This window comes from Capricornis sumatraensis, chromosome 10, assembly GCF_032405125.1.
Source record: "Capricornis sumatraensis isolate serow.1 chromosome 10, serow.2, whole genome shotgun sequence".
Taxonomy (NCBI): Eukaryota; Metazoa; Chordata; class Mammalia; order Artiodactyla; family Bovidae; genus Capricornis; species Capricornis sumatraensis.
In genome coordinates this window covers 10,061,707-10,089,570 of record NC_091078.1, presented here as the reverse complement: position 1 = coordinate 10,089,570, position 27,864 = coordinate 10,061,707, and the positions used below count along the sequence as shown (strand labels likewise).

General features: G+C 46.0%; 1 protein-coding gene across 1 annotated transcript; it reads left to right on the top strand.

The window, feature by feature from the left end:
* The first annotated feature begins 14,182 nt into the window (after nucleotides 1-14,182).
* LOC138087191 (collectin-46) lies at nucleotides 14,183-24,062 on the top strand. The gene is made up of 7 exons (XM_068982155.1): nucleotides 14,183-14,381; nucleotides 19,245-19,361; nucleotides 19,643-19,750; nucleotides 20,059-20,157; nucleotides 20,517-20,633; nucleotides 21,248-21,331; nucleotides 23,680-24,062. Exons 1-7 carry the CDS (start codon nucleotides 14,183-14,185, stop codon nucleotides 24,060-24,062), a joined length of 1,107 nt encoding a protein of 368 aa, XP_068838256.1.
* The last annotated feature ends 3,802 nt before the right edge of the window (nucleotides 24,063-27,864 follow it).

The following is a 27,864-nucleotide window of genomic DNA, read 5'->3' as shown; positions in this document are numbered from 1 at the left end:
AGCTTCCCCACTGAGCCACAGAATGAGGCCACAAGGCAGGCCACTTATGGAACTCCTTCCTCTGAATAAAGTTCTAAACTGTCTTCACATTGGAAGTCTTGACACAGAAAAGGGGGGAGCAGCCTACTTTTCCAGGGGCAAGGGCTAAAAGGAGGTCTCCAAGTCTCCCCTGTTAAAAAATTCAGTGCCCCTGCCTCACCAAAATAGATGTCTAGCCCTCCATATCCACCAACCATCGGCCACATATGACCCCACTGGTCACTGCCTCCTCCTTCCCTTTCCTCTCCTGGACATCCACAGAGGGGAGCAGGTGCCTCAGCTCTGGCTCCTTTCTCTCCTTGCGTTCACTCTAGGGTTGGGCTCATTCTCTCCCATGGTTTCAAATTCCTTCTATTGATGCCTCCCCCAGGTAGAGCCCTGTTTGGACCTCTTTCCAAACCCCAGACTCCTCTCACCAAGGCAACCTTGGAGGTCACAGTGGAGGGAAGCACCAGCTTCTTTGGCCAGATTGAGTGGCCTTAAACCCAGTAGTCTCTCCTCACCCTTGACCTTGACTGCCCAGGATCTCTTTCTTCCCATGACAATGTGACTGTGGATGGCTCATTAGAAAATGTACCGTGCACAATTCTAATCCCTTCTGACATTTCAGGCAGAGTGGGTGCCCAACCATGTTCAGATTCTTCCCCAACCTCTTCCTGCCTTGAAGTACAAGGGATGTTCATCTTCACTCTGCCTCAGGGATAATCTAGTCAAAACCTTCTCTGTGTCTGGAAACCAAGACACAGAGAGGAAGGGAATCTGCACTTAGTAAGGTAGGAGATAGTGTGCCTCTGGACCAGACCCATGGTGTTAGTCAAGTCGAGTAAAATTCAAGCTTTATTCTCACCTAGATATCCAAGGACAAAGCTAGTGGCAAAAGCTGAGCTCTGCACAAGCAAAGAGATAAGGTGCCCACTCCTGAGTTCAACAAAGACTTCCCTGTCTACACATGCTCAGGAAGGCTTCTTGGGGGTGGAAAAGAGAGGGGTCCCACACCATAATAAGTGTGGACATGCACCCATAAGCCCCTGAGAAGGGATGTATCTTAGAAAACAGTTTCACACGCACCTGGGGGAGGGTCCATGGACCAGTCAGTTGTGAAGAAATTAACAGGATAATTATCCAAAGGTAAGCAAAGACCCTGAAGGACCATCCTGTATAAGTTAATTTATGTCACATCTTTACTGCTCTCCCCCTCATCCGGGACTCCCACACTCCTCTGCTTAGCTCTGGCTTACCGCACTCCTCCTCATTAGAGAGGATGCTCATACCCTTTCTTTCTGGGGGCTTATTTCTGCCTTGCTTCTGTCTTAAATAAACAACCTGTTTCTCTGTGTGCTCTGCCGTACATTATGCTGTGTCTCTAATAGTAAACTTTTTACCTATTTACAGTTTTTGCCTCCTTGAAACATTCTTGCTTTCAAATGGGGGAAAGAGCCAGAGTCACTTTGCTTCTAGCCTTTAGTCCCTGGTGGTGTGTTGGCTAGGATTCCTGGGGTTTCATCCAGGGTACCCAGGTTCCATCCATGGGCAGGGAACTAAGATATCCCTTCAAGAGCGCTCACTGCTCTCCCTCCAAGATCAGGAGGACTGGTGCTGCAATTCAGTCATGAAAAAGGCCATCTGACCCCAGAACTTACACTTTCGGCTTGTAAATTTTTAGATCAATGCGTCTGTATACTTAGTTGATTATACTGACAATGTACTGCAAAGAAAAACTTTAAACAACATCTGTAGGGCAGAAATTGGGATGAGGCCTGAATGAAACACAAGCTCATGGGAGAGGGTGGTGAATACCCCTCCTCCGGACAGGAAACCAGCCACTCTTTCCTTTGATCCCAGGAATCAGAGGGACTGCCCTCTCTGGCCTTTTCTGAATAGGACCCCCAAGCCCCACCCCTCTTCCCAACATCATCAAGATACCGAAATAAGCATTTGTAAGATAATGAAATATCTGAAAAAATAAAGGAAATTAACCCATTTTATTTTATTTTTTAAACTTTTATTTATTTCTTATTTATTTATTTTTATTTTACTTTACAATACTGTATTGGTTTTAACATACATCAGCATGAATCCACCACGGGTGTACACGTGTTCCCCATCCTGAACCCCTCTCCCACCTCCCTACCTGTACCATAGCTCTGGGTCATCCCAGTGCACCAGCCCCGAGCATCCTGTATCCTGCATCGAACCTAGACCGGCAATTCGTTTCTTACATGATATTATACATGTTTCAATGCCATTCTCCCAAATCATCCCACCCTCTCCCTCTCCCACAGAGTCCAAAAGACTGTTCTATACATCTGTGTCTCTTTTGCTGTCTCGCATACAGGGTTATCGTTACCATCTTTCTTTCTGGCTTCACTCTGTATAATCGGCTCCAGTTTCATCCACCACATTAGAACTGATTCAAATGTATTCTTTTTAATGGCTGAGTAATACTCCATTGTATATATGTACCACTGCTTTCTTATCCATTCATCTGCTGATGGACATCTAGGTTGATTCCATATCCTGGCTATTGTAAACAGTGCTGTGATGAACATTGGGGTACACGTGTCTCTTTCGATTCTGGTTTCCTCAGTGTGTAGGCCCAGCAGTGGGATTGCTGTGTCATAAGGCAGTTCTATTACCAGTTTTTTAAGGAATCTCTACACTTTTCTCCATAGTGGCTGTACTAGTTTGCATTCCCACCAACAGTGTAAGAGGGTTCCCTTTTCTCCACACCCTCTCCAGCATTTATTGCTTGTAGACTTTTGGATCGCAGCCATTCTGACTGGCATGAAATGGTACCTCATTGTGGTTTTGATTTGCATTTCTCTGATAATGAGTGATGTTGAGCATCTTTTCATGTGTTTGTTAGCCATCTGTATGTCTTCTTTGGAGAAATGTCTATTTACTTCTTTGGCCCATTGGGTCGTTTATTTTTCTGGAATTGAGCTGCAGGGGTTGCTTGTATATTTTTGAGATTAGTTGTTTGTCAGTTGCTTCATTTGCTATTATTTTCTCCCATTCCGATGGCTGTCTTTTCACCTTGCTTATAGTTTCCTTTGTTGTGCAGAAGCTTTTAATTTTAATTAGATCCCATTTGTTTATTTTTGCTTTTATTTCCAGTATTCTGGGAGGTGGGTAATAGAGGATCCTACTGTGATTTATGTTGGACAGTGTTTTGCCTATCTTCTCCTATAGGAGTTTTATAGTTTCTGGTATTATGTTTAGATATTTAATCCATTTTGAGTTTATTGTTATGTATGGTATTAGAAAGTGTTCTAGTTTCATTCTTTTACAAGTGGTTGACCAGTTTTCCCAGCACCACTTGTTAAAGAGGTTGTCTTTTCTCCATTGTATATTCTTGCCTCCTTTGTCAAAGATAAGGTGTCCATAGGTGTGTGGATTTATCTCTGGGCTTTCTATTTTGTTCCATTGATCTATATATCTGTCTTTGTGCCAGTACCATACGGTCTTGATGACTGTGGCTTTGTAGTAGAGCCTGAAGTCAGGCAAGTTGATTCCTCCAGTTCCATTCTTCTTTCTCAAGATTGCTTTGGCTATTCGAGGTTTCTTGTATTTCCATACAAATTGTGAAATTATTTGTTCTAGCTCTGTGAAAAATACCGCTGGTAGCTTGATAGGGATTGCATTGAATCTGTAGATTGCTTTGGGTATTTTACTCATTTTCTCTATATTGATTCTTCCGATCCATGAACATGGTGTATTTCTCCATCTATTAGTGTCCTCTTTTATTCCTTTCACCAGTGTTTTATAGTTTTCTATATATAGGTCTTTAGTTTCTTTAGGTAGATATATTCCTAAGTATTTTATTCTTTTCATTGCAATGGTGAATGGAATTGTTTCCTTAATTTCTTTTTCTACTTTCTCATTATTAGCGTATAGTAATGCAAGGGATTTCTGTGTGTTGATTTTATATCCTACAACTTTACTATATTCATTGATTAGCTCTAGTAATTTTCTGGTGGAGTATTTAGGGTTTTCTATGTAGAGGATCATGTCATCTGCAAACAGTGAGAGTTTTCCTTCTTCTTTTCCACTTTGGATTCCTTTTATTTCTTTTTCTGCTCTGATTGCTGTGGCCAAAACTTCCAGAACTATGTTGAATAGTTTAAAACAGTAAAATGCCTAGAAAAAAATTTAACCTCTTAAGTGAAATATCTGTACAATGAAAAGTATACAACTTTGTTGAAAAAAATCAAAAGCACAAACAAAAGGAAAGATTATGATGTTCATGGATTGAAAGAATTAATATTGTTAAAATGGTCATAGAGTTAGAGATAGATAAGACATTTATAGATATAGGTCACCATCTATAGAGTCAATTCTATCCCTATCAAAATTCTAATGGAATTCTTCACAGATATAAAGAAAAGTCTCAAAATTTGTATGGAACCACAAAGGATCTTGAATAGCCAAGGCAATCTGATAAAGAAAAACAAGTTGGAGGTATCACATCTCCTCAATACAAAATACACTACCCAAAGCCATAGAAATAAAAACAGTATAGTTCTAGAATAAAAATAGACACAGACCAATAGAGCAGAATAGAGAGCCTAGAAAGAAACTGTCCAAATATGGTCAAAATATTTGACAAGGAAGCCAAGACCACCCAGTGGAAAAAGGATGGTCTCTTCAAACAGTGGCATTGAGAAAACTGGATCAGCACAAGCAGGACAATGAAGTTGGACCACTATCTTATAACACACACACAACGCATTAACTGACATCAATCATAGACATTAGACCTGATACCATAAAACTTCTGGAAGAAAGCATAGGGTAGCAGTTCCTCAACATCAAGTCTTGGTAATCATATTTTAGATATGACACCAAAAGCACAAACAACAAAGGCAAAAAAACAACAACAACTGAGGTGACTATGAAGTGAAGTCGCTCAGTCATGCCCGACTCTTTACAACCCCATGGACAGTAGCCTGCACCAAACTCCTCCGTCCGTGGGATTTTCCAGGCAAGAGTACTGGAGTGGGTTGCTATTTCCTTCTCCATCAAATTCAAAAATCTCTGCACAGCAAAGGAAACAATTAAATGAAAAGACAGCCTATAAATTGGGAGAAAATTTGCAAACCATGAATAGCAGTTACAAAACATATGAAGAACTCATACAAGTCATTAATAATCTGATTTTAAAATAGGCAAAGGGAAGAAACAGACATTTTCCCAAAGAAAACACAGAAATGGACACAGATATATGTAAAGATGTTCAAGACACTTAACCAGAGAAATATAGATCAAAACCACAATAAGCTATCACCTCACACTTTTAAGAATGGCTGTCACCAAGAAGACAAGGTATGATAAGTTTTGGCAAGGATCAAAAAAAAAAGTTAACTTGTCGTGTACACTATTTGTGGGAATGCAAGTCGGTTCAGCTACTATGGAAATCAATATGGAGGATCCTAAACATAAATAAATAAATAAAGAGATCTACCCTATGATCTAGCAATCCCATTTCTGGGTATACACCGAAAGGAAATAAAAACAGATTTTCAAAGAGATATATGCAATCTCATGTGTTTTACCGCATTTTTCTTGATAGCTCAGATATAGAAACAAACTAGGAGCCCATCAACGAATGAATCGATAAAAAGATGAGGTATACACATATGCTCAACGGAATGTTATTCAGCCATGCAAAAGAAGTATATCCTTCCATTTGCAATAACATGGATGGATCTTGAGGACATTAGGCTACCTGAAATAAGTCAGACCTAGAAAGATAAATACTCTAAGATATCACTTATACATGGAAACTAGACAAGAACAAACTCAAAAAACAGAGTAAATGGTTACTAGGGGATGACAGGGAGAAGGGTTAGAATATGCTTTTTAAGTGTACAAACTTGCAACAGGTAGTAAATGTGTCCTAGAGATCAAATACCTAGTGAATATAGACAATATCCTATTGTAATGAAACTGAGAGACTAGAACCTATTATTCCATCCACTAAAAAGAAATTATAACTGTTTTATGACAGAGGTGCTAATTATCACTACAATGGCAATCATATTACAATATATAAATATATCAAACTAATATGTTGTACATTTGAAATATACACAATACTGTGTGTCAAGTATATTTCAATTTAGAAAACAAAAAAAGAAATTTTTGCATTCCAGAAACTAGAATCCAAGTATGCTTCAATTTCTCTTTCATTATCTCTCAGGATCAAGGTGAAGAGATAATCTGGGCTAGCAATTTTGAATCAATATTTTATATCAAATATTTTGCTAAACAATTTTTGCATGTTAATACAATCTGAAAGATTAAATAAAAATAAATATGTTTATATCTTCTACCAATGGAGGAAAACTTGATTTGGTGCATTCACTGATGGGAAAAGGACCTGTACTGTATATTCATCTCAGAGTAGAAAATGAAGTCACATGAGGACATTGTAGAGAATGTAAGCAACAGGGTCAATTTGATTATGGATGTTGTCCTTGATGACTATAGTCAACACTTGAGAATAATGAACAGTATATACTATGTGCACTCTGGATAAAATAATACCCAAATTGCCAGTTTCAGACCAGGATTCCTTTTTTGCACTATTGTTTCAGGTGGCTTTGACACAGGACAGCTTACAGACTAGAAGAATAATTTTGAATGGAATGCTTCATATAAAAAAGGAAAAAAATAATCTAGTGATCAAAGAGACAGCTAGAAAGAAAATAGTTAATCTAGAGGAAGCCATATTCAGACTACTAACAAATAAAGTCAAGCAACATATTAGAGATCAGGTTTTTAACAAATGTTATAGTACCCAATTCTTAAAGAGATGAGAATCCCAGACCACCTGACCTGCCTCCTGAGAAATCGGTATGTAAGTCAAGAAACAACAGTTAGAACTGGACATGGAACAACAGACTGGTTCCCGATTGGGAAAGGATTTTGTCAAGGCTGTATATTGTCACCCTGCTTATTTAAATTACATGCAGAGTACATCATGAGAAACACTAGGCTGGAAGAAGCACAAGCTGGATCAAGAGTGCCAGGAGAAATATCAATAACCTCAGGTATGCAGATGACACCACCCTTATGGCTGAAAGCAAAGAACTTAAAAGCCTCTTGATGAAAGTGAAAGAAGAGAGTGAAAAATTTGGCTTAAAACTCAACATTCAGAAAACTAAGATATGGCCCCATCACTTCATGGCAAATAGATGACTTTATATTTATGGGCTCCAAAATCACTGCAAATGGTGACTGCAGCTATGAAATTAAAAGATGCTTGCTGCTTGGAAGAAAAATTATGACCCACCTAGACAGCATATTAGAAAGCAGAGACATAGCTTTGCCAACAAAGGCCCATCTAGTCAAAGCTGTGGTTTTCCAGTAGTCATGATGGATGTGAGAGTTGGACTATAAAGAAATCTGAGCGCTGAAGAATTGATGCTTTTGAACTGTGGTGTTGGAGAAGACTCTTGAGAGTCCCTTGGACTGCTAGGAGATCCAACCAGTCCATCCTAAAGGAGATCAGTCCTGGGTGTTCATTGGAAGGACTGATGCTGAAGCTGAAACTCTAATACTTAGGCCACCTGATGTGAAGAACTGACTCACTAGAGAAGACCCTGATGTTGGGAAAGACTGAAGGCGGGAGGAGAAGGGAATGACAGAGATGAGATGGTTGGATGGCATCACCAACTCAATGGGCATGAGGTTGAGTAGACTCTGGGAGTTGGTGAGGGACAGGGCAGCCTGGAGTGCTGCAATCCAAGGGGTCTCAAAGAGTCAGACACAACTGAGTGACAACTGAACTGAACAGATAGTACCCAATAAGCTTTGGGGGAGCTTCCCTGGCGGTCCAGTGGTTAAGACTTCCTGCTTGCAATGCAGGAGATATTGGTTCCATTGCTGGTCAGGATCTAGGATCCCCCATACCTTGCTCCATGGCTAAAAACAAAAGAGCTATGGGCTACAGGGACTTCAAACTGAGGGTACACTGGGGAGAAAACTTGTTTTTCTTTTTTTGGCTTTACCATGTTGCTTATGGGATCTCAGTTCCCTGACCAGGAATTGAACCCAGGCCACAGCTGTGAAACCTAGGAATCCTAACCACTGGGCCACCAGTTGTTGAGGGTTCTTTGTACCTTTATACCAACCCCTTGTTAAACTCTCAAGAAGACATGATTCTCCTGCTTCCCTTTGGGATGTACGAGACAGCATTTACTCACATCCTAGTAGTTAATTATCATCCGTTGGGAATACATGTGGCCTTAAATGGTTGAATGGTACAGGCTCATTTGAATGGATGGTCAAGAAGGAAAGTCCATAAAATAATTAGGGATTGGGCTGGGTGGGCATGTAATTTATTCCTTTATTCCTTATCTCCAAGATATACCTATGCTGAACCACCTCTCTCATAAGTTCTGAAGTAAGTGATTATGAAACAGAGGTAACCAGGATCTTGTGCTTGAGGGCCCTAAGGCCCCAAATCCACCTTCCCCAAATCCACCCTCTCCTACCCCTTGGGATAACCTAATCATCTCAGGTGTTTGACCTTATCCTTAGTGGGGATTGAGGCACAATTATACCTAGATGAGAACTCTTCTCCAAAAGGTAGGAAGATAGTGATTTGGGGTATATCTTAGTCTCTTTTGGAGAAGGCAATGGCAACCCACTCCAGTACTCTTGCCTGGAAAATCCCATGGATGGAGGAGCCTGGTAGGCTGCGGTCCATGGGGTCACTAAGAGTCAGACATGACTGAGCAACTTCACTTTCACTTTTCTCTTTTATTCATTGGAGAAGGAAATGGCAACCCACTCCCATTTTCTTGCCTGGAGAATCCCAGGGATGGGGGAGCCTGGTGGGCTGCCATCTATGGGGTTGCACAGAGTCAGACACGACTGAAGCGACTTAGCAGACTTAGCAGTTAGTCTCTTTGGATACAAATGAGAGTCATTTTGTATCCAAAAGCCTATGATCCTGCTTCAACTGTCTTGCAAGACCCTTCTGCTCTGCATGGAGGGAAAGGAAATTCAGTCTCATCAGAAAAGTGTTTCTCCTGATATAGCCTGCAGGAAGAGTGTTGATTCTAACTCAGGTGCTTTTCATCTGGACTTGGTGGCTGCTTATGTCTGAACATCTGGCCATAAGAGATGAGCTTATAGTCATATAAGTGGGCACATGCACTGAAGGCATGAATTTCAATCTGTGCCTAAACCAAGAAAGGCATCTGAGCCACAGAAGCTGATTTTTCATTTGGATCCCAGCTCTTAGCAGAGGGGTAAATGTTTAAAGGAATGCCTGTATACCTGAGGACTTGAGCACTCTGGGAAGTGCACGGAAGGCAGATCACTATTTGACATAAGAATCAACAAATGGCAACTAAGACATCAACTTTAAGGAAATGAAAGGTCAATAAAGCCAATAGTACATGAAGAGCCCTCCATTCCAGCCAACCAATGGATAAGCTACTCCTAGCCAGGTGTGGACAGTTGCTCTGAATTTGCACCTAGTATACAATGATCAGATGAAAGGTATAAATTGAACCCCCAAGATTTGACCTCAAAGACATTGCCCTCTGCCTGATGGGTCAGGGGGAAAACAGAGCTGGAATATTACTTCTGATGGCCATGTCTCCTTTTTCCTGCCCTGGTTATGGTTTCAGAAGCAAAGAGCTCAGCACCCAGGACAGAGTAGAAGTGGGTCTGTAAATGCTCTGGTGGAAGGCACCACTGCCAGACCTCCCCTGACAGTTCCCAGAGACCAAAACCAAAGCAACCTGCCCACTGCTGTTGGGCTGGACCTCACAGACCTTCTTGCCTTGCAGATGCCCTGCCTTAAGACGGAAGCAAGAGGGAGAGACAGCATCAAAGACATCAATGGTTATTGGACAGGGCATCTTACATGTTCAAAATACATTATCCTAGAGTGATGTGCCAATGTTTATAGCAGCTAGGAAATGGCAGCAATTTTTGGCACTGGGAAGAAGTGTCAAAGTGTCCCCCTACCATTTACAGGGAGAATTGATGTCAGTAGGGCTTATCTGTTACCAGGGAAACCTGCAGCTAGGGCAGCAGCCAGCATGTAGGTGGTTACTAACTAAGCAATGTATAAAATAGGATTGAGTAGTCCTGTGAGTGGAGCAGGGACTGGTCGAGCAAGGAGGTGTAGAAAAAGCAAGAGAACAGCCATCTCAAATGGGCTGACCATACACTCCATCCCTACGTAACCTGTATGACCTATGACCCTTACTATCTAGGTCCACCCCTCTTCCACAGTATTCCTGGCTTCAGGTATATAAAGATGCACCGCAGTCAGATACCACAAATGCAATACAGACAACCACAGCTGTGAATATTGAGAGTGCAAAGAGCAGGCAGTCTTTGGGGACAGGCATTTATCAGGTCAATTTTTCATGGAATTCCTGAGGGCAACAACAGCATCACTGTAGACCCACCATCAGATTCATTCTGGAGTGAGGTCACCGTTGTTGCCCTGTCTGCAAATAGATTCCTTACCACTCAAACTAGACATGAAATGTAAGATGTCTAACAGACTCAATGCAGGGAAGATCATGACCATTAAGCAAAGTACAAGCAGCCACAGCATTCCAACATAATAATACCCTTGACTAAGTTTTTTGTCCTGGCTGCAGTACCATTACTCTGTCCAACCTCAGTCCACTTCAGCCAATGTCAACAAACACTGGACGGGGCAAAACAGAACACCAGGTTAATATAATGGTGCCTTTCTCTAGTAGGGGCCCGAGATTAATTTCTTAGTTATTTTATGTGGGCCCAGATGAAATCTTTAAGTCCCTTATTCCTAATCCCCACAGGGCCGCAAACCCAAAACACCTGGGACATCCATACCAGTTTCAGTCCCAGAGCCACTTACAATATGTTCCCTTGGGGGTAAACCCTGTGGCAAGGGCAAAAGTTAGTTATTCTCCTGATCTTTAGCTGGCAATGATACTTGGGTGGTCAACAGTTGAACTCCAATGATGTTGAATAGTTTGCTCTGGGTTAACACGATGTAGGTACGCCCATTAGTGACTGCTCCTGGAATATTTAATGACAAGCTCTGTGACTTAAGCTAGCCTCTTGGTTCACAGGTTGAGACAGTGGGTTTCTTGTATCAGTTGTTGCTTACTCAGTCCACTCATCCTTCTATTAGCCCGGCAGCAGTAGGGCTGTAGGACAGGCAGAAATGCCAGGTTATGGCATTCTAATCAGCCCATTCCTGAACCTCATGGCCACTAAGCGGTGTTTTTCTGCATTGCTCAGCAACTTGAGTAGGCCCAGTGTAACAGCTTCCAGTAAAGCATGTAGGCTGCATAGAGCTTTGTTCCTTGATACCATATCCCTACTCTGCCCCCTCCCACACCTGGGACCAGAAGCCCAGAGGGTACTCTTTTTATTTCGCCATTGCCACAGGTCCCAACCAAACCCTTCAGGGTAACCGACCATGGCCAATTCACAAGCTGCCCCAGTTAGTGTCCCTAAAGCCTGTAATTGTTTAGGGGTGGTAGGTCAGCAGTACATTTGTACTTTGTAGAAAACAATAAAACCAGAAAGGCTCTTGTGTTTTGCCAGTATCACAAGCCCTCCCAGGCAGTCAGGTGAAGCACAAGCCCAGGCTGCTACTTTTAAACTGGAAAGAAACTGAAGTTAATAGGATGTCATCAGTTTAATGGAAGAGAGAGACATCTCTCCCAGGAACCCACGTGCTAGGGGAATGACACCCTGGGATTATCCCCACAACTTTCCCTTCCCTGTCCTCATTCTCCAACATCTCGGCACTCACGGGGTTTTCTGTAGCTTTCTGGCTGACTCACCAATTGTTGGGCTTCACCCTGCAGGTATGCATGCTTGTTGATGCCCAGCCTTGAGACCGAAGCAAGAGCTGGGAGACAGGGACAAAGACATCTATGGCTTATTAGATAAGAAATCTTATGTGTCCTGAAAAGAAGGATCCTAGCGCAACAGCATACCATGTTCAGCAGAGAGCAGGAAGGACATGGAGGCAATCTTCACTGCTTGAGGGAGGAACCCCCCAGTCTAACAGAGAGTTGACATCAGTTTGTTTATCAGTTACCAGGGAATCCAGTGTCTGGGGCAGCAAGTATGTAGGCGATTACCATTAATCCCTGTAATTAAGAGAATTGGATAGTCATGTGAGTGAAGGAGGGCTGGGCAGGGGATGAACAGAGAGCATAGAAAGCCATCTTGAAGCAAGTGGAGCATTGTCCTAGATCTACAGCAGAAAGCAAAAGAGTGACCCCTGCCAGATGGCAGCTCCCCAAGACGCTGTGTCCCACAGGCTGTTGCCTCAGCAGCCCTTCACCTGCCCGACTTTGCTCAGTTTGGCCAAGCAGCTCCGAGCTCTTTCCTAGCGTCTGAGCAGTAATGTTGAGATGAAGGTGGAAGAGAAGTGGGCGCAGCGGGTGGTGTATCTTGGACTCTGCAGAAGCAGGCTGCATTCACAAGAGCTCTAGGTCATTGTGCAGTTTGCTGGTCTTCTCTGAACCTTGGATTCCTGGACATCCATGAAACACAGACACTGATGCTGCCACTTTACTCACAGGGCTGCAGTGAGGTCCTGATGAGATCCTGGGCTGAGGGTGCTCTTTGAACTCTAAGGTGTGTGTAGTCCTATCAACATTAGTGGCAGGTGTCCAGAAGCCAGGTGGACACCTGGGTTCAGGTGGGGATGAAATTGAGTGAGTCAATAATAAGGAAATTACCCTACTTCCTGAAGTGAATTCTCAGGAAACTGGGGCTGAGGGTCAAGTTACAAGGCAGATATAAAGAGCCAGTGCTTACCCAGGAACTCTTAACTTGCCTGGACATTCTGGACCCTTACAGGAAGCAACTGTGAGTATCTCTGTCCTTGCCTCTTACTTTGTTTTCCGATATCCAGTGAGTATCTCCCTGCCTATGTGGGTGGTTGAAGAAGGCAGGGTGTGTGTAGATCTTCCACTCTAGGTGGTTCAGTGCTGGTGGTGGGAGCAAATGAGGCAATAAGGGGTGCTCTTCACTCTGCTCCCTCTGTTTGTTGGGAGATGTTTCTAGGACAGGGAGAGGGGGACAGTTGGATGTGACATACAACCAGATCTCTGATGCCATTGTCTGGAAGTTCCCAGGGCAAATGCAATTCATCGTCCTCTTGGAAGGAGGCCCTTCTCTGGCCAGGAAACCCCTTCCCTCCCACCACCTCAGCCTGCTTGGCAATGCTCGGTCCTTTGCACAGGTCCCTCGGGCTTTCCTCCAGGTCTCTGCAACTCCCACGATTCTTTTCCATGCTCTAAACATTACACTTTCTCTCTGAGAGAGGAAAGAAGCCCAACACTGGCAGTGACCCATGTCCTGCACCCTGATCTCACTTAGCTCCTGAGTCCCCTTCTGATGGTAACCAGAAGCTCTATTGGACATGGGCTATCCTCCTCTGAAGCCAGCTTCCCCCTGATGGCGCCCATCTTACACGTCCTCTCTACCAAGAGGCCCCTGTCCCAAGTCCTCTCAGGAGGCCTGGGCAGGACTCTAGGTGTGCCAGGAACTTTCCTGGTGGAGCCCAGGAATGACATATCCTGGAAAATAAGCAGTCATGCCCCATTCTGTGCACAGGACAGACCTTACCAAGCATTAGCACTCTGGCTTTTATTTCAGATCGCACTGCAGACTCAGGCCTAGCGTGTCCAGAGCAGCAAGTGAGAGGAAACAAGCCAGCATTGTAAGAGGTAAAGCAATGGACTTACTGGTATAAAAAGGGATAAGAGGTCCAGAGAGGGAAGGGTCCCACCTGAGGGCCCTCAGTGAGTCCCTCCTGGGGTGACAATGGCCTCAGTGAGGAATTCTACATCCTGATCACAGTGCCCCTGGCAGGGATGACAAGCCCAAAGAGGGATGACACAGAGCATCTGAGAATAGATTCATGTGCTGGCAGACCAGGTCAGAGGCCTGGCTGGTCCGCTCATGTCCTCCCTGGTCAGACCTTATCCTAACTTTCCCTAAACTGCTTTCGGAGCCCTACTACTCTTGGCCCCAGAGGATGGGAGAGGAGATCGGGGAAGGGCTTTTCCTGCCCTCCAGGAGCTGGGCCAGCCCTAATCCTTGTCCTTGGACCAAAAGCAGCCCCTCTCTCTGTTCCTCTGCCTAGGACATGCTTCTCCTCCCTCTCTCCACGCTGCTCCTGCTCACACTGCCCTGGAGATCCCTGGGAGCAGAAATGACGATCCATTCCCAGAAAAAACTGGCCAATGGCTGTACCCTGGTTGTGTGTAGCCCTCCGGAGAATGGCTTGCCTGGTCGTGATGGACAAGATGGAAGAGAAGGCCCCCGGGGAGAGAAGGGAGATCCAGGTAGAGCTGGGACCATGGGCTTGCCCTGATGGGAAGGGGTGGGCACTGGAGTTGTAACCAACCCCAAAACTCTGAATCTTCTGTGGCAACCTTGAAGATGGTCTTCCCAAGAGGGGAGGTTTCCCCCAGATCTTCAGTCCACCTGAGACATGGCTTTACTGGTTGGCAAAGACTGGCTTGCCCAAGTCCCCAGCTCCATAACCACCTGTGCTGATTCCTCCCCTAGGATCTTCTGACCCCAACCACCCCACGAATGTACAAACAATGAGCAGATGACTGGTATTTGGAGTCCCCTGCTCCAGAACTCACTGGGCTTACCAAGTGGTGCTAGTGGTAAAACCCTGACTGCCAGTGAAGGGGATGTAAGAGATGCAGGTTCGATCCCTGGGTCAGAAAGGTCCCCTGGAGGAGGGCATAGCAACCCTCTCCTGTATGCTTGCTTGGAGAATCCCACAGACAGAGGAACCTGGTGGGCTTTGGGCCACTGGGTTGCACACGTCTGAAGTGACTTAGTACACTCATGTAGGAGACTTAGGAGATATGGGTTTGATCCCACGGTTGGGACAATCCCCTGGATAGAAAATGGCAACTCACTCGTTATTGCCTGGAGAATATCATGGACAGCTACAATCCACAGGCCACAATCTGTCAGGCTGCAATGCAGAAAGAGTCAGATGCGACTGAGTACACACACTCCAAAACTTAACTGTTCTTCATTCGTATTAAATGTTGCCTCTGAAGAATGTTAAATATTTTTAAACTGATGACAGTGTTGTAAGTTTCAGTTTAATCATCTATAGATGAGAATAATATCAACCACACAGTGACAAAGAATTGAGCCAAGGCTTCATTTTTTGGTGGGTCTTCCAGATAAAGTTTTATCCTTCTGCTGTCCCAACAAGCTGAATTCTCCTGAGGTTTCCAAATGTATTGATTATTAAGGGTATTTTCTGGAAACGCTGCCTCACATGAGAAGATCTGGTTTTTACTGGCAAGAAGTGAGAATCTGATGAACCAGTGACAAGGACGAGGGGACCACCATGGCCCTAGGCCAGGGCTATGGGGGATCAATGAGGTCTTTTATCTTTCTGGAGTTTGTGTTTTGATTGGAGAGGAAAGAAATGAACAACATTAAAGCTGAAAAGAATACATAACGTCCCCAGGATTTGTAGGGTAAGACACAAGTATCTGTCTGTCTTTTAGAAAGAAAGTAGCTCCCAACATGAATGGGCTGGGGCTAGAGAAGGCCTCTAGAAGTGATCTCAGAGGAGGGGTGGTATTCAAGGTGCCAGCTCTCTCTAGCTCCCCGAGAGGCCCTGAATTGAAAAGTATCCCTTCTTCTCTCTTCCTGCTCTCACGGCCTCCATGGTTGTGCAAAGGATGGGCAACCTCTCATGCTCCCTTCTAAGGAGTGACTTGCTTCCAAGGTTCCTGCTGCCCTCCCTTGCCAGGGGGGAGCCCTGGAGGGGCTCAGGCAGGGACCAGGTGTCTCTGACAGAGTACAGTGCACCAGAGGGTCTGGGATGTGGGATCCATCCTCCCGCTCCCACTGATTGCCTAGTGAGAATTGGAACTAAGAGCAAGACACAATGTCCAGCACAGAGGCACTCACCACCCATCAAATACCCCAGTCTCCCACCACCTGCACAGTCTTGGCCCAGGCAAGCCTGGCCCTTCTTACCCTGGGGGAATGGTTTCCAGATCTGAAATGTCATCTGTCCTCTCCAGGTCTCTGAATCCTCTTCAGCCTTGAAGTCCTGTTTCTTATGAGTACATGTGTGTCCAAGGGTTGGGGGTGCTGGGATGGGATGAGGGACATCTCATAAGCTGTTTTCTTCACTTATTACCTGTACCTCACAGTTTAAAACTCAGTGACAACTTCCTTGCACACCAGGACCTGGTGCTGACATTTACTTCCTGCTCAGTGCTAGGCAGAAAGCCATGTTCCACAGAGAGATTCTCAGTGCACAGAGAGATGAAATGAGGAAATGAACAAATAAGTGATTGAACAAGTTAGTAGTAACTGACAGATTTCTTTTGTTATCTTTTTGCACGTGAATGCTTTGCTCACAACAGTCAAAAGATGGAAACAACCCAAGTGTCTATCAAGATTTATCCACGGTGAATGAATAAAGAAAATGTATTGTATTCATACTATAGAACATTTCTCAGCCATAGAAAGGAATGAAGTACTTAGATGTGCTGCAAATTGGATGAGCCTCAAGAATGTCACTCCTAGTTTAAAAAGGCAGACACAAAGGGTCATACATTGTATGTATTTATATAAAATATCCAGAATAGGTAACAGAGACAGGCAGCTGCCTAGAGGTAGCCAGGGCCTGGGAGGAAGCAGGGATGGAGTGATAAATGGGTATGAGGTTTACTTTGGGATTAATGAAATCTTGAACTAAAGAGTAGCGGTAGTTGTACAATTATGTCAATAATCTAAATGCCACTGAATTGTATATTTTAAATGATTAATTACAGGTAATTCCTGGAGGTCCAGTGGTTAGGATTCGGTGTTCTCACTGTCAGGCCTCAGGTTCAATCCCTGATTGGGGTGCTTAGATCCTGTAAGCTACACATCACAGTAAAAAAAAAAAAAAAAAAAGGTTATTTTTATATTATGTGAATTTCATCTCAATGAAAAAAAGTATAACCAAACTCACAGAATTGAGTGTATAATTCTTGAATCAACAGGCATTTCTCCCTTTAGTCTTTGAATGTAAATCTCTTATAATTTCAGACTTAGGCAGCCTTCTTAAGGTAATGTGATTTTTTAAAATGTTTGGTCATTTTTCCAAAGCAAATTAGTATGTGGTCACTAGATACAAAAAGAAGAAAATTAAAATTGCCTGAATTGTGCCCCTTAGAAAGAACAACTGTTAACACTTGTGTGTGCTCTTCTTGTGGCTTTTTCAATGTGTGTTACATGTGCACATGCCTGACACAGGCGTGGACATGTTGAAGAAACTGAATCATATTAAATAGAGTGTTTATAACTTACTTTTATCACTTAAATAATGCACAATAATATCATCTATCTTCCATAATTTTATTTTATTTTTTTATCTTCCATAATTTTAAAAGCATGTTGTTTTTTTCTCTTCTTTATATTAAAATAGAATTGATCTATAATACATTAGATTCAGACGAAGAAGGCAATGGCACCCCACTCCAGTACTCTTGCCTGGCAAATCCCATGGGCAGAGGAGCCTGGTAGGCTGCAGTCCATGGGGTTGCTAGGAGTTGGACATGACTGAGCGACTTCACTTTGACTTTTCACTTTCATGCATTGGAGAGGGAAATGGCAACCCACTCCAGTGTTCTTGCCTGGAGAATCCCAGGGATGGGGGAGCCTGGTGGGCTGCCGTCTATGAGGTCGCACAGAGTCGGACACGACTGAAGCGACTTAGCAGCAGCAGCAGTACATCATAATGAATTCATATTTGCATATATTGTGACATGATTGTCACAATAAGTCATCAACACATATAGTTACGATTTGTGTGTGATGAGAACTTTTAAGATCTGCTTGCTCAGCAATGTTCAAGCATGCAACCCAGGATTACTAACTATAGTAACTTCACTGCACATTGTATTCCTGGGACTCAACTGTTTTTTAACTGGACCCTTGTACCTTTTGAAGATTTCTATCCATTCTGCCCACTTCTCAACCCCACCTCTAGCAAACACAATTCTGTTCTCTGTATCTGTGAGTATGTCATTTTTGTTCATTTGTTTTCTTAGATTTCACATATAAGTGAGATCCTATAGTAGCGCCCTTCTCTGTGACTTATTCCACTAAACATAGTGCCTTCAAGGTTCACCAATATTGCTGTAAATAGCAGGATTTCGTTCCCTTTTATGCCTGAATAATGTTCCATTGTATGGGCACCCTGCACTTTCTACACCCGTTCATCCATCCACAGATACTTGGGCTCTAGGCTGCATCCATGTCTGGGCTACCATGAATGATGCTGCAATTAACTTGGTGGTGACAGTGAAGCTGCTCAGTCATGTCCGACTTTCTGAAACCCCATGGACTGTAGCCTACCAGGCTCTTCCATCCATGGGATTTTCCAGGCAAGAGTACTGGAGTGGGGTGCCATTGCCTTCTCCAGGGGATCTTTCCAACCCTAAGATTGAACCCGGGTCTCCTGCATTGCAGGCAGATGCTTTACCATCTAAGCCACCAGGGAAGCCCAACTTGGGGCTTCAGGTTAGTGTTATCTTTCCAGGTTAGTGTTTCCATTTTCTTTAGTTGAATGCTCAGAAGTGGAATTGATGGATTATACGGTAGCTCTCGTTTTAACTTGCTGAGAAACCTCCATACTGTCTCCGTAGTGGCTGTTCCAGTTTGCATCCCTACTGCACAAAGCTTTCCTTTTCTCTACTTCGCCAGCACTTCTTATTTGCTGTCTGACAACAGCCATTCTGACAGGTGTGAAGTGATAGCTCTTTGTGCTTTTGATTTCTATTTCTCTGGTGGTAAGTGTCAGGTGTCATTTCTGACATAAACTTTGGTTCTGGGAAGGGGGACGGTAGGGAGTCCATGGTCAAGGGTAAAGCTGACAGACTTACCTGCCATAAATACGGTGGCCTTGGGGCAGGGGCAGGTGCATTGTATGCAAAGCCATCTGAATCTTGTTTGGATCTGCTTCCAATTCAGCAAGTCTATTTCTTCCCTTGTAAAATGGAGATGTGAACACGCATTTTCTAGATTGCCACTGGACCAGTCACCTGGAGGGGGAGTGTCTACACCCTAAGAACCCTGAAGGAATGCCAGGGCCCTGACCCTGCAGGCAGGTGGCTCCTCCTGGGCCGGGATCAGCTTTATGTCCATCTCTTCTACTGCCACAGGTTCACCAGGACCTGCAGGACGAGCAGGGAGGCCTGGACCAGCTGGTCCCACTGGGCCGAAAGGAGACAATGGCTCTGCTGGAAAACCTGGACCAAAGGGAGACACTGGACCACCTGGTGAGCAGCTGGGCATGGAATGCAGGTGTCTGCAGATGGCATGCTGCCACTAGGCCATGGCAGTAGGTGTGCACAGATTCTACTCCAGGAAGAGGAAGGTCATTCTCAAGGGGGCACGGGGTTATTTCAGGGAAGAATGGAGCTCCTGGGGAGGGTGGAGAGTGAGGGCAACATCTTTAGGAGTAGGCTGCCTGTCTGACTTCTATTACAGCCCCATCTTTTATGCACTCCCACTCCCAAGGTGATTGAGTGTCACTAAACGGGCTGGTCCTTTTTCCCAGGGCCTCCAGGTATGCCTGGTCCAGCTGGAAGAGAGGGCCCCTCAGGGAGGCAGGGGAGCATGGGACCTCCAGGCACACCGGGCCCCAAAGGAGAACCTGGGCCCAAAGGTAGGAGGGTGGTATGTGGTGGGTGAGGGAGGGAGAAGGGAGGGGTGACATTGGCAGCCCTGGTGGGGACCAGGGTATGTGCACAGTGCCTGGAAAGCCTGGAACCTTCGTGCCTGGTAGGCCTGGCCTGGGCCTCTCCCCCAACATTCCCACACTGACTGAATTTCCTAGAGGAGACCAAGCGGGCAGGAGCAGTCTCCCGGGTCACTCTCTCACCTGAACCTGTTGGTGACAAGCTGCACTGCTGAGGAAATGGTACCTGCTGAGCAAACTCTCAGCCATGTTTCTCTAATGTGTTCCTTCTTCAGGAGGAGTGGGTGCCCCAGGCATGCAGGGCTCCCCAGGTCTCAAAGGAGAGAGAGGTGCACCCGGGGAGATTGGAGCCCCTGGACGTGCTGGGGCAGCAGGTGAGCAATGGATATGGGGCTGGGCTCATATTCCCCTGTGCCACCACCACCAGCCACCAGGTCAGAGCTAGCATTCCAGGGAGAGCCAGTGTTGGGTTTTAGGAACTGTTTGTCTCCAGGGAGAGGGTGGTGTGAGCAGCAGGGACTGTCTGTATTCAGAGAAGGCTGGTTGTTAGGCTATGGGACAGTCAGTGTACAGAGAGGATGCAAGAAGAGGATCCAGGCACAGAGCGACATTTGCATGTTGGAGGGTGTATGGCTGGGGATATGACACTCCATGTGTGGAGGTTGGGGAGGGGAGGACGAAAATGCTAGAATATACGTTCAGCACTCACCCATTTCCACTTCTCTTATCCCAGGGCCTGCTGGAGCCATAGGTCCACAGGGGCCTTCAGGTGCCAGGGGCCCGCCAGGACTGAAGGGGGACAGAGGTACTCCTGGAGAAAAAGGAGCAAAGGGTGAGAGTGGGCTTGCAGGTAAGGAAGACCTGGAGGCCCCATTAGGGTGTGGGGCAGGGAGGAGGCCTTATTCAGCTCAGCTCTCCTCTCAGGTAATCCATTTACAGGTGGGGGTCCAAGCAGGAAAAGTTGACAGGGTGTATGGCGAGGTGGACTCTGGGCTTAGCCTCTATGACTTGCTGGAGGACAACCTGAGCAGATTTTCTATCTGATCTTTATGACAAGACAACCTCCCTCTCCAGTTCATCAGATAACCCTGAACATCAAATAACTCAATGGATGGGAAATACTCAAGCTCTGTGTATTCCTCTCCTACAACCATATCACCCCCTGCAATGCAAAAGGAAGTGCTATCAGATTCCTAGAATTTGGAATTAAAATGACATCTGGTTGACTGTCAGTGAGGCACAGGGACCTGTTCATGGGATACCGTTCAGAAGAGAACCACAGGAAATCCCATGGACGCAGAGGCCAGCTAGGTCAGCAGAGATGGGCTTTCTAGGCCTCTGTTCCAACTTCTTACCCCACCCTCAACTTGCATCTCCACCTGGACACTCTTCACTTGAGGCCTGGGCTCTGAGTGACCCCAGGCTGTTCTGAATCTGTCTTCACTTGGCCTGTCTCTCCTGCAGAGGTCAATGCTCTCAGGCAGCGGGTGACAATCTTAGAGGGACATCTGCGACGCTTCCAGAATGCTTTCTCTCAGTATAAGAACGGTGAGTTCCTGGACCTGACCCTGAGCCTGCCCCTGATCATGAGCCTCAGACTTCGTCTAGGCTTGGCTTGGGTCTAAATTGGACTTGCTGGGACCATGACTGGCAATGAACCTAGACCTGGGGGAGGAGCTGGGCTAAGGACAGGGCTGGGACAGAGCCGTGTCCCCCGTGCTCCAGAAGTTCAAGTAGACGCACGGGACAAGGAGGAGGATGTGGTCCATGTCACCAGTTCAGCAGACCTTCACCACAGCCTACCCTGGGCGTGTTCCTATGACAGATGAGGGGTCACCCAACCCATGATGCATTTCTTCCCTCTGTGGGGCCAGGTGTGCAAATGCCAGAGAAGAAGCTGCACAGTCCATAGCAGCAGAGAATCCAGACATGATCCTGAGAGCCGGGGTGGGATGATGCCTGTGGGGTTCAAGGCTGCTGGGGACCTATCCTTGGTGGGTGGCCACCAAGTATCTTACTCTAAAGATGTCCCTGGGTCTGGAAGGAATAGGCTACCTCCAGTCTCTGGCCTGTGCTGGACTCCCCTGCACCTCTTGTGGAGTTTAAAGCAGAGATTCTTCCCTAAGCCTGGATCCTAAGTAGGCAGAGGCCTCTTGGAGCACACATAAAGGGCCTGATTGGGTGAGAAATAGGGTTGGCTCCTAAGAACTCAAGCCAACTAAGTACTAAAGTAGTGGGATGAGACTTCTCAGCAGTTTCTGAAGGAGCAGAGCATAAAGGGGCCTGACTGGGTGAGACATAGGGTTGGCTCCTGGGAACTCAAGCCAACTAAGTACTGAAGTAGTTGGATGAGAATTCTCAGAAGTTTATATCTTCCTTATTGCACAATCATATTTACATATCCACTTACTATTTCATTCCCTGGTAGCTCAGCTGGTAAAGAATATGCCTGCATTGCAGGAGACCTGGGTTTGATCTCTGGGTCAGGAAGATCCCCTGGAATGAAAATGGCAAGCCACTCCAATATCCTAGCCTGGAAAATGTCATGGACAGAAGTCCCTGGTGGGCTTCAGTCAATGGGGGTCAAAAGAGTTGAGCACAACTTAAAAATTAACCCTTCACGCAGACTGCTATAAACACAGGTGAACTTGGGCATATGTGCTGGCCACATGTGCGTACCTAAACACCATACTCAGTCCACACTACCTACATACATGAACACACATGCAGACATAGGCACACCCATCCTGATGGACCTTGAGTCAGACCATGTACCTGCAGATGTACACATGGATGTATTTACGCATGCACACACATACCCACCCAGATGCATGGGATGTAAACCAGTCATGGCACACAAGCTTGCACTGACCTTGTCCAGGGCTGTCTGGGTGCCATCCTGACTACGTGGAAAATCTGGTCTCTGATTGCTTGTTGAAGCTAATCAGAGGAAAAGGGCAGTGTGTCAGGGTGAAGCCTGGGTTCAGAACCAGTCCAGTGAGCCCTCTTAGGAGCCCTGAAGATTTCCATGCAGACCCTGGAGTCAGAGCAGTGTGGATGGGATGGAATAAAAAGAGATACTTAACACGTCACATACGGGATACTATTTTGCAGTGTATATTTTCCGTAGAAATATGAGATTAGACTCTGAAAGGCGAAGTGACTTTCCCTTTCACCTGGGCTGTCATTGCCAGGGTAGGGCTGAACACATGACTTTCTGAAGCCAGACACGGCTCTCTCCAAAGCTGATCCCACCCTGCCCTCCCGCCCCCACATAGAGCTCTCAGATGCCGTCATCCCCTGCTCAGTGGTCCAGGGAGGCTGACTGGCCATAGGATCACCTGTGAGCATATGGAAGCCAACACTGGACTGCCCTGGTGCAGAGGCCAGCACTTGGCTGCTCTCAGATGCACCCCTGTCCTCCCCTTTCTCCTCACCCCTTCACACAGCACAGAATGCTCTGAAAACTCCACATGCCCAGTCATCATGCAAGGGTGAGAGTGAGCCACCGGGTTGGTGTTTTCCACACTCTCAGGAGTGGCCCTGGACTCTACACTGTCATTTCCCTGCCAAAGTCCTTCCTATTTACACAGTAATTGAAATGCCGGATTCTCGTGAACAGCATGGGGAAGAAAAGAAAGTGCGTGTGGGAGCTTTAGTGTCACCTCCAACAAGGTCTGATCCTCATCTACATTTGACAGTTAGGCGACTTTGGGCTTCTGAGTAAGCTCCTGAGTTCCATGGTCTTCACCTCTTTCATGATGGATGCTTGGGGGCCAAGTGCCTTGCTTTTGTTCTATCTGGTGCCCTGGTGCCCTCGTGGGAGCTGGGGACTCCAGCTGAAGCACAGGTCTAGGTGCTGCCGCATCCCCAGCCTGACTCTCCTCTTCCCCTAGCGGTGCTCTTCCCTGACGGCCAGGCTGTCGGGGAGAAGATCTTCAAGACGGCAGGCGTGGTCAAATCATATTCAGATGCCCAGCAGCTCTGCACAGAGGCTAAGGGACAGCTGGCCTCCCCACGCTCTGCAGCCGAGAATGAGGCTGTGACACAGCTGGCCAGAGCCCACAAAGAGAATGCTTACCTGAGCATGAATGACGTCTCCACGGAGGGGACGTTCACCTACCCCACTGGGGAAATACTGGTCTATTCCAACTGGGCCAGTGGGGAGCCCAACAACAGCAATGATGGACAACCAGAGAACTGTGTGGAAATCTATCCTGAGGGCCAGTGGAATGATGTACCCTGCAGTACGCAACTCCTCGTGATCTGCGAGTTTTGAGCTCCCCCACCCGCCCCAGGGAAGGGGGCGATGCCCAGAGCTGTGAGCTGCCAACATCCCAATAAAAAGGTGACCGTCTGCTGCTCACGGCTTCCCCCCTGAGCCACGGGATAAGGCCAGAAGGCAGGCCTCCTATGTACCTCCTCCCTCAGAATAAAGGTTGAAACTGGCTTCACATCTGGAAGATTTGTCATAAAAAAGGGGGGCACCCTGCGACTCAGGGGCAAGGGCTAAAAGGAGGTCTCCAAGATGCCCCTGTGCAAAATCCAGTGTCTCCTTCTCAACAAGACAGGTGTCTAGCCCTCCACCTCTGCCAACCATGGGCTGCATTTGACCCCTCTGGTCACTGTTACCTCCTTCCCTTTGCTCTGTGGCCTTCAATCTTTTTATCCTTCAGTCTCTTTCACTCGTCTCTGCTCTCCTGGACATCCACAGAGAGGACCAGATGCCTCAGCTCTGGCTCTCTTCTCTCCTTTTATTCACTCTAGACTTGGCCCCATTTTCTCCCACGGTTTCAAATTCTTTCTACTGATGCCTCCCCCGGGTAGAGCCCTGTTCAGACCTCTCCTCAAACCCCAGACTCCTCTCATCAAGGCAAGCTGTAGCCTTGGGGCTTGGAGGTCATCGTGGCTGCCTTTTGCTGACAGGGAAGCACCAACTTCTCTGGCCAGGTTGAGTGGGCTTATATCCAGTAGACTCCCCTCACCCTTGACCATCCAGGATTTCTTTCTTCCCATGACAGTGTGACTATGGATGCCTCATCAGAGAATGTACCATCTGCACAGTCCTAATCCCTTCTAAAGTTTCAGGCAGAGAGGGTGTCCAGCCATGTTCAGATTCATCCCTCAACCTCTTCCTGCCTTGAAGTTCAAGGGATGTTTGTCTCCTCTCTGCCTCAGAGATAGTCTAGGCAACCCCTTCTCATTTTACAGACATGCAATCCAAGACACCGAGAGGAAGGGAACTTGCATGGGTAGTAAGGTAGGAGACAGGGTGCCTCGGGGTTGGACCCCTGGTGTTTGTCAAGTCGAGTAAAATCAAGCTTTGTTTACACCCAGACACTCCAAGGACAAAGCTAGTGGCAAAAGCTGAGCTATGCACAAGCAAAGAGATAAGGAGCCCACTGCTGAGTTCAACAAAGACTTCCCTGTTTACACGTGCACAGGAAGAGTTCTTGGGGGTTGAAAAGGGAGAGGCCCCACCCCATAATAAGTGGACGTGCACCCATAGGTCTCTGTGGGTGCATCTATCTTAGAAAACAGTTTCACATGCACCTTTTGAGGGTCTATGGGCCAGTCAGGTGTGAAGAAATTAACAAGGTAATTGGCCAAAGGTAAACAATGATCTGGAAGGACTGTCCTATATAAGTTAAATTATGTCACATCTTTACTGGGCTCCCTCTCATCCAGGATGCCTTCACTCCACCACGGGTGTGTGTCTCTGCTTAGCTCTGCCTTACTGCACTCCTCCTCCTCCTCAGAGAGGATGCCCATACCCTTTCTCTCTGGGGGCGTATTTCTGCCTTCCTTCTGTCTTAAATAAACAACCTACTTCTCTGTGTGCTCTGCCATGCATTGTGCTTTGTCTCTAGCAATAAACTTTGTACCTAATTATAGTTTTTGCCTCCTTGATACATTCTTGCTTTCAAATGGGGGATAGAGCCAGAGTCACTTTGCTTCTAGCCTCTAGTTCCTGGTGGTGTGTTGACTAGGATTCCTGGGGTTTCACCCAGTCTACCCAGGTTCCATCCTTGGGCAGAGAACTAAGATATCTCTTCAGGAGCACTCACTGCTCTCCCTCTGAGATCAGGAGCACTGTTGCTACAACTCCTCATGTAAAAGGCCATCAGATCCCAGAACTTACCCTTTTGGCTTATAAGTTTATGACCATAGGCCTCTGTATATTTACTTGATTTTATTGACACATTACTGCAAAGAAATCCAGTAGAGCTATTCAAAACCCTTAAGGATCATGCCTTCAAGGTGCTGCATTCCACATGTTAGCAAATCCAGAAGACCCAGCAATAGCCACAGAACTGGAAAAAGTCAATCCTCAGCCCAATTCCCAAGAAGACTAGTAGTAAAGAATGTACTAACTGTTGGACAATTGCACTCATCTCCCATGCTAGTAAGATCATGGTTAAAATTTTGCATGCCAGTCTTTAGCACTGTGTGAACCAACAGACTCCAGATGCCCAAGCAGGGTTTAGAAAAGGAAGAGGAGCCAGAGATCACATTGCCAACTTTTGGTGGATCATACATAAAGCAAGGGAATTCCAGAAAGACATCTACCTCTATTTCATTGACTACGCTAAAGCCTTTGACTATGTGGATCATAACAAATGATGCAAAGCTCTTAGAGAGAGGAGCATACCAGATCATCTTACCTGTCTTCTGAGAAACCTGTATGTTGGTCAAGAAGCAACAGTCAGAACCCTGTGTGGAACAACTGATTGGTTCAAGACTGAAAAAGGTGTACAACAGGGAGAACTGCTGTTCTCTTGTTTGTTTAACCTGCACACTGACCACTCCATGAGAAATACCAGGCTGGATGAGTTACTAGCTGGATTCAAGATAGGTGGGAGAAACATCGCTACATCAGATATGCAGATGATACCATTCTATTGGCAGAAAGCAAAGAGGAACTAAAGAGTTTCTTGATGAGAGTGAAGGAAGAGAGTGAAAGAGCCAGCTTAAAACTAAATGTTAAAAAAAAAAAAAACTAAAACTAAATCATGGCATTCAACCCCATTCAGTTCAGTTCAGTTCAGTTCATTTGCTCAGTCATGTCCGACTCTTTGCAACCCCATGAATGGCAGCACGCCAGGCCTCCCTGTCCATCACCAGCTCCTGTAGTTCACTCAAACTCACGTCCATCGAGTTGGTGATGCCATCCAGCCATCTCATCCTCTGTCGTCCCCTTCTCCTCCTGCCCCCAATCCCTCCCAGCATCAGAGTCTTTTCCAATGAGTCAACTCTTCGCATGAGGTGGCCAAAGTATTGGAGTTTCAGCTTTAGCATCATTCCTTCCAAAGAAATCCCAGGGCTGATCTCCTTCAGCATGGACTGGTTGGATCTCCTTGCAGTCCAAGGGACTCTCAGGAGTCTTCTCCAGCACCACAGTTCAAAAGCATCAATTCTTCAGCGCTCAGCCTTCTTCACAGTCCAACTCTCACATCCATACATGACCACTGGAAAAACCATAGCCTTGACTAGACGGACCTTAGTCGGCAAAGTAATGTCTCTGCTTTTGAATATACTATCTAGGTTGGTCATAACTTTTCTTCCAAGGAGTAAGCGTCTTTTAATTTCATGGCTGCAGTCACCATCTGCAGTGATTTTGGAGCCCAAAAAAATGAAGTCTGACACTGTTTCCCCATCTATTTGCCATGAAGTGATGAGACCAGATGCCATGATCTTCGTTTTCTGAATGTTGAGCTTTAAGCCAACTTTTTCACTCTCCACTTTCACTTTCATCAAGAGGTGCTGGGAGCCAGCACGGGAGATCCCACCCATGACAAGGTCATGCAGGACTCAAGGGACTCCCTGGGCCATCCCACCCATGACAAGGTCATGCGGATGAGTACTGATAAGCAAGGCCTCAGGACTCGACAGATCCCCTGGACCTGCTCAAGCATCTACCCCCAAACAAAATCTGTCTGTCTTACTATTTTATGTCTTTCACCAGCTCTTCTGACATTAGCAGGGGGCTGTCCCCCGACCACCTTTCTCTGGTAAGAGTTAACTTAGGGCTTTAGTTAATAAATCTCCTGGGCATGAAAGGTGTGTTTCAAACCCTCTGT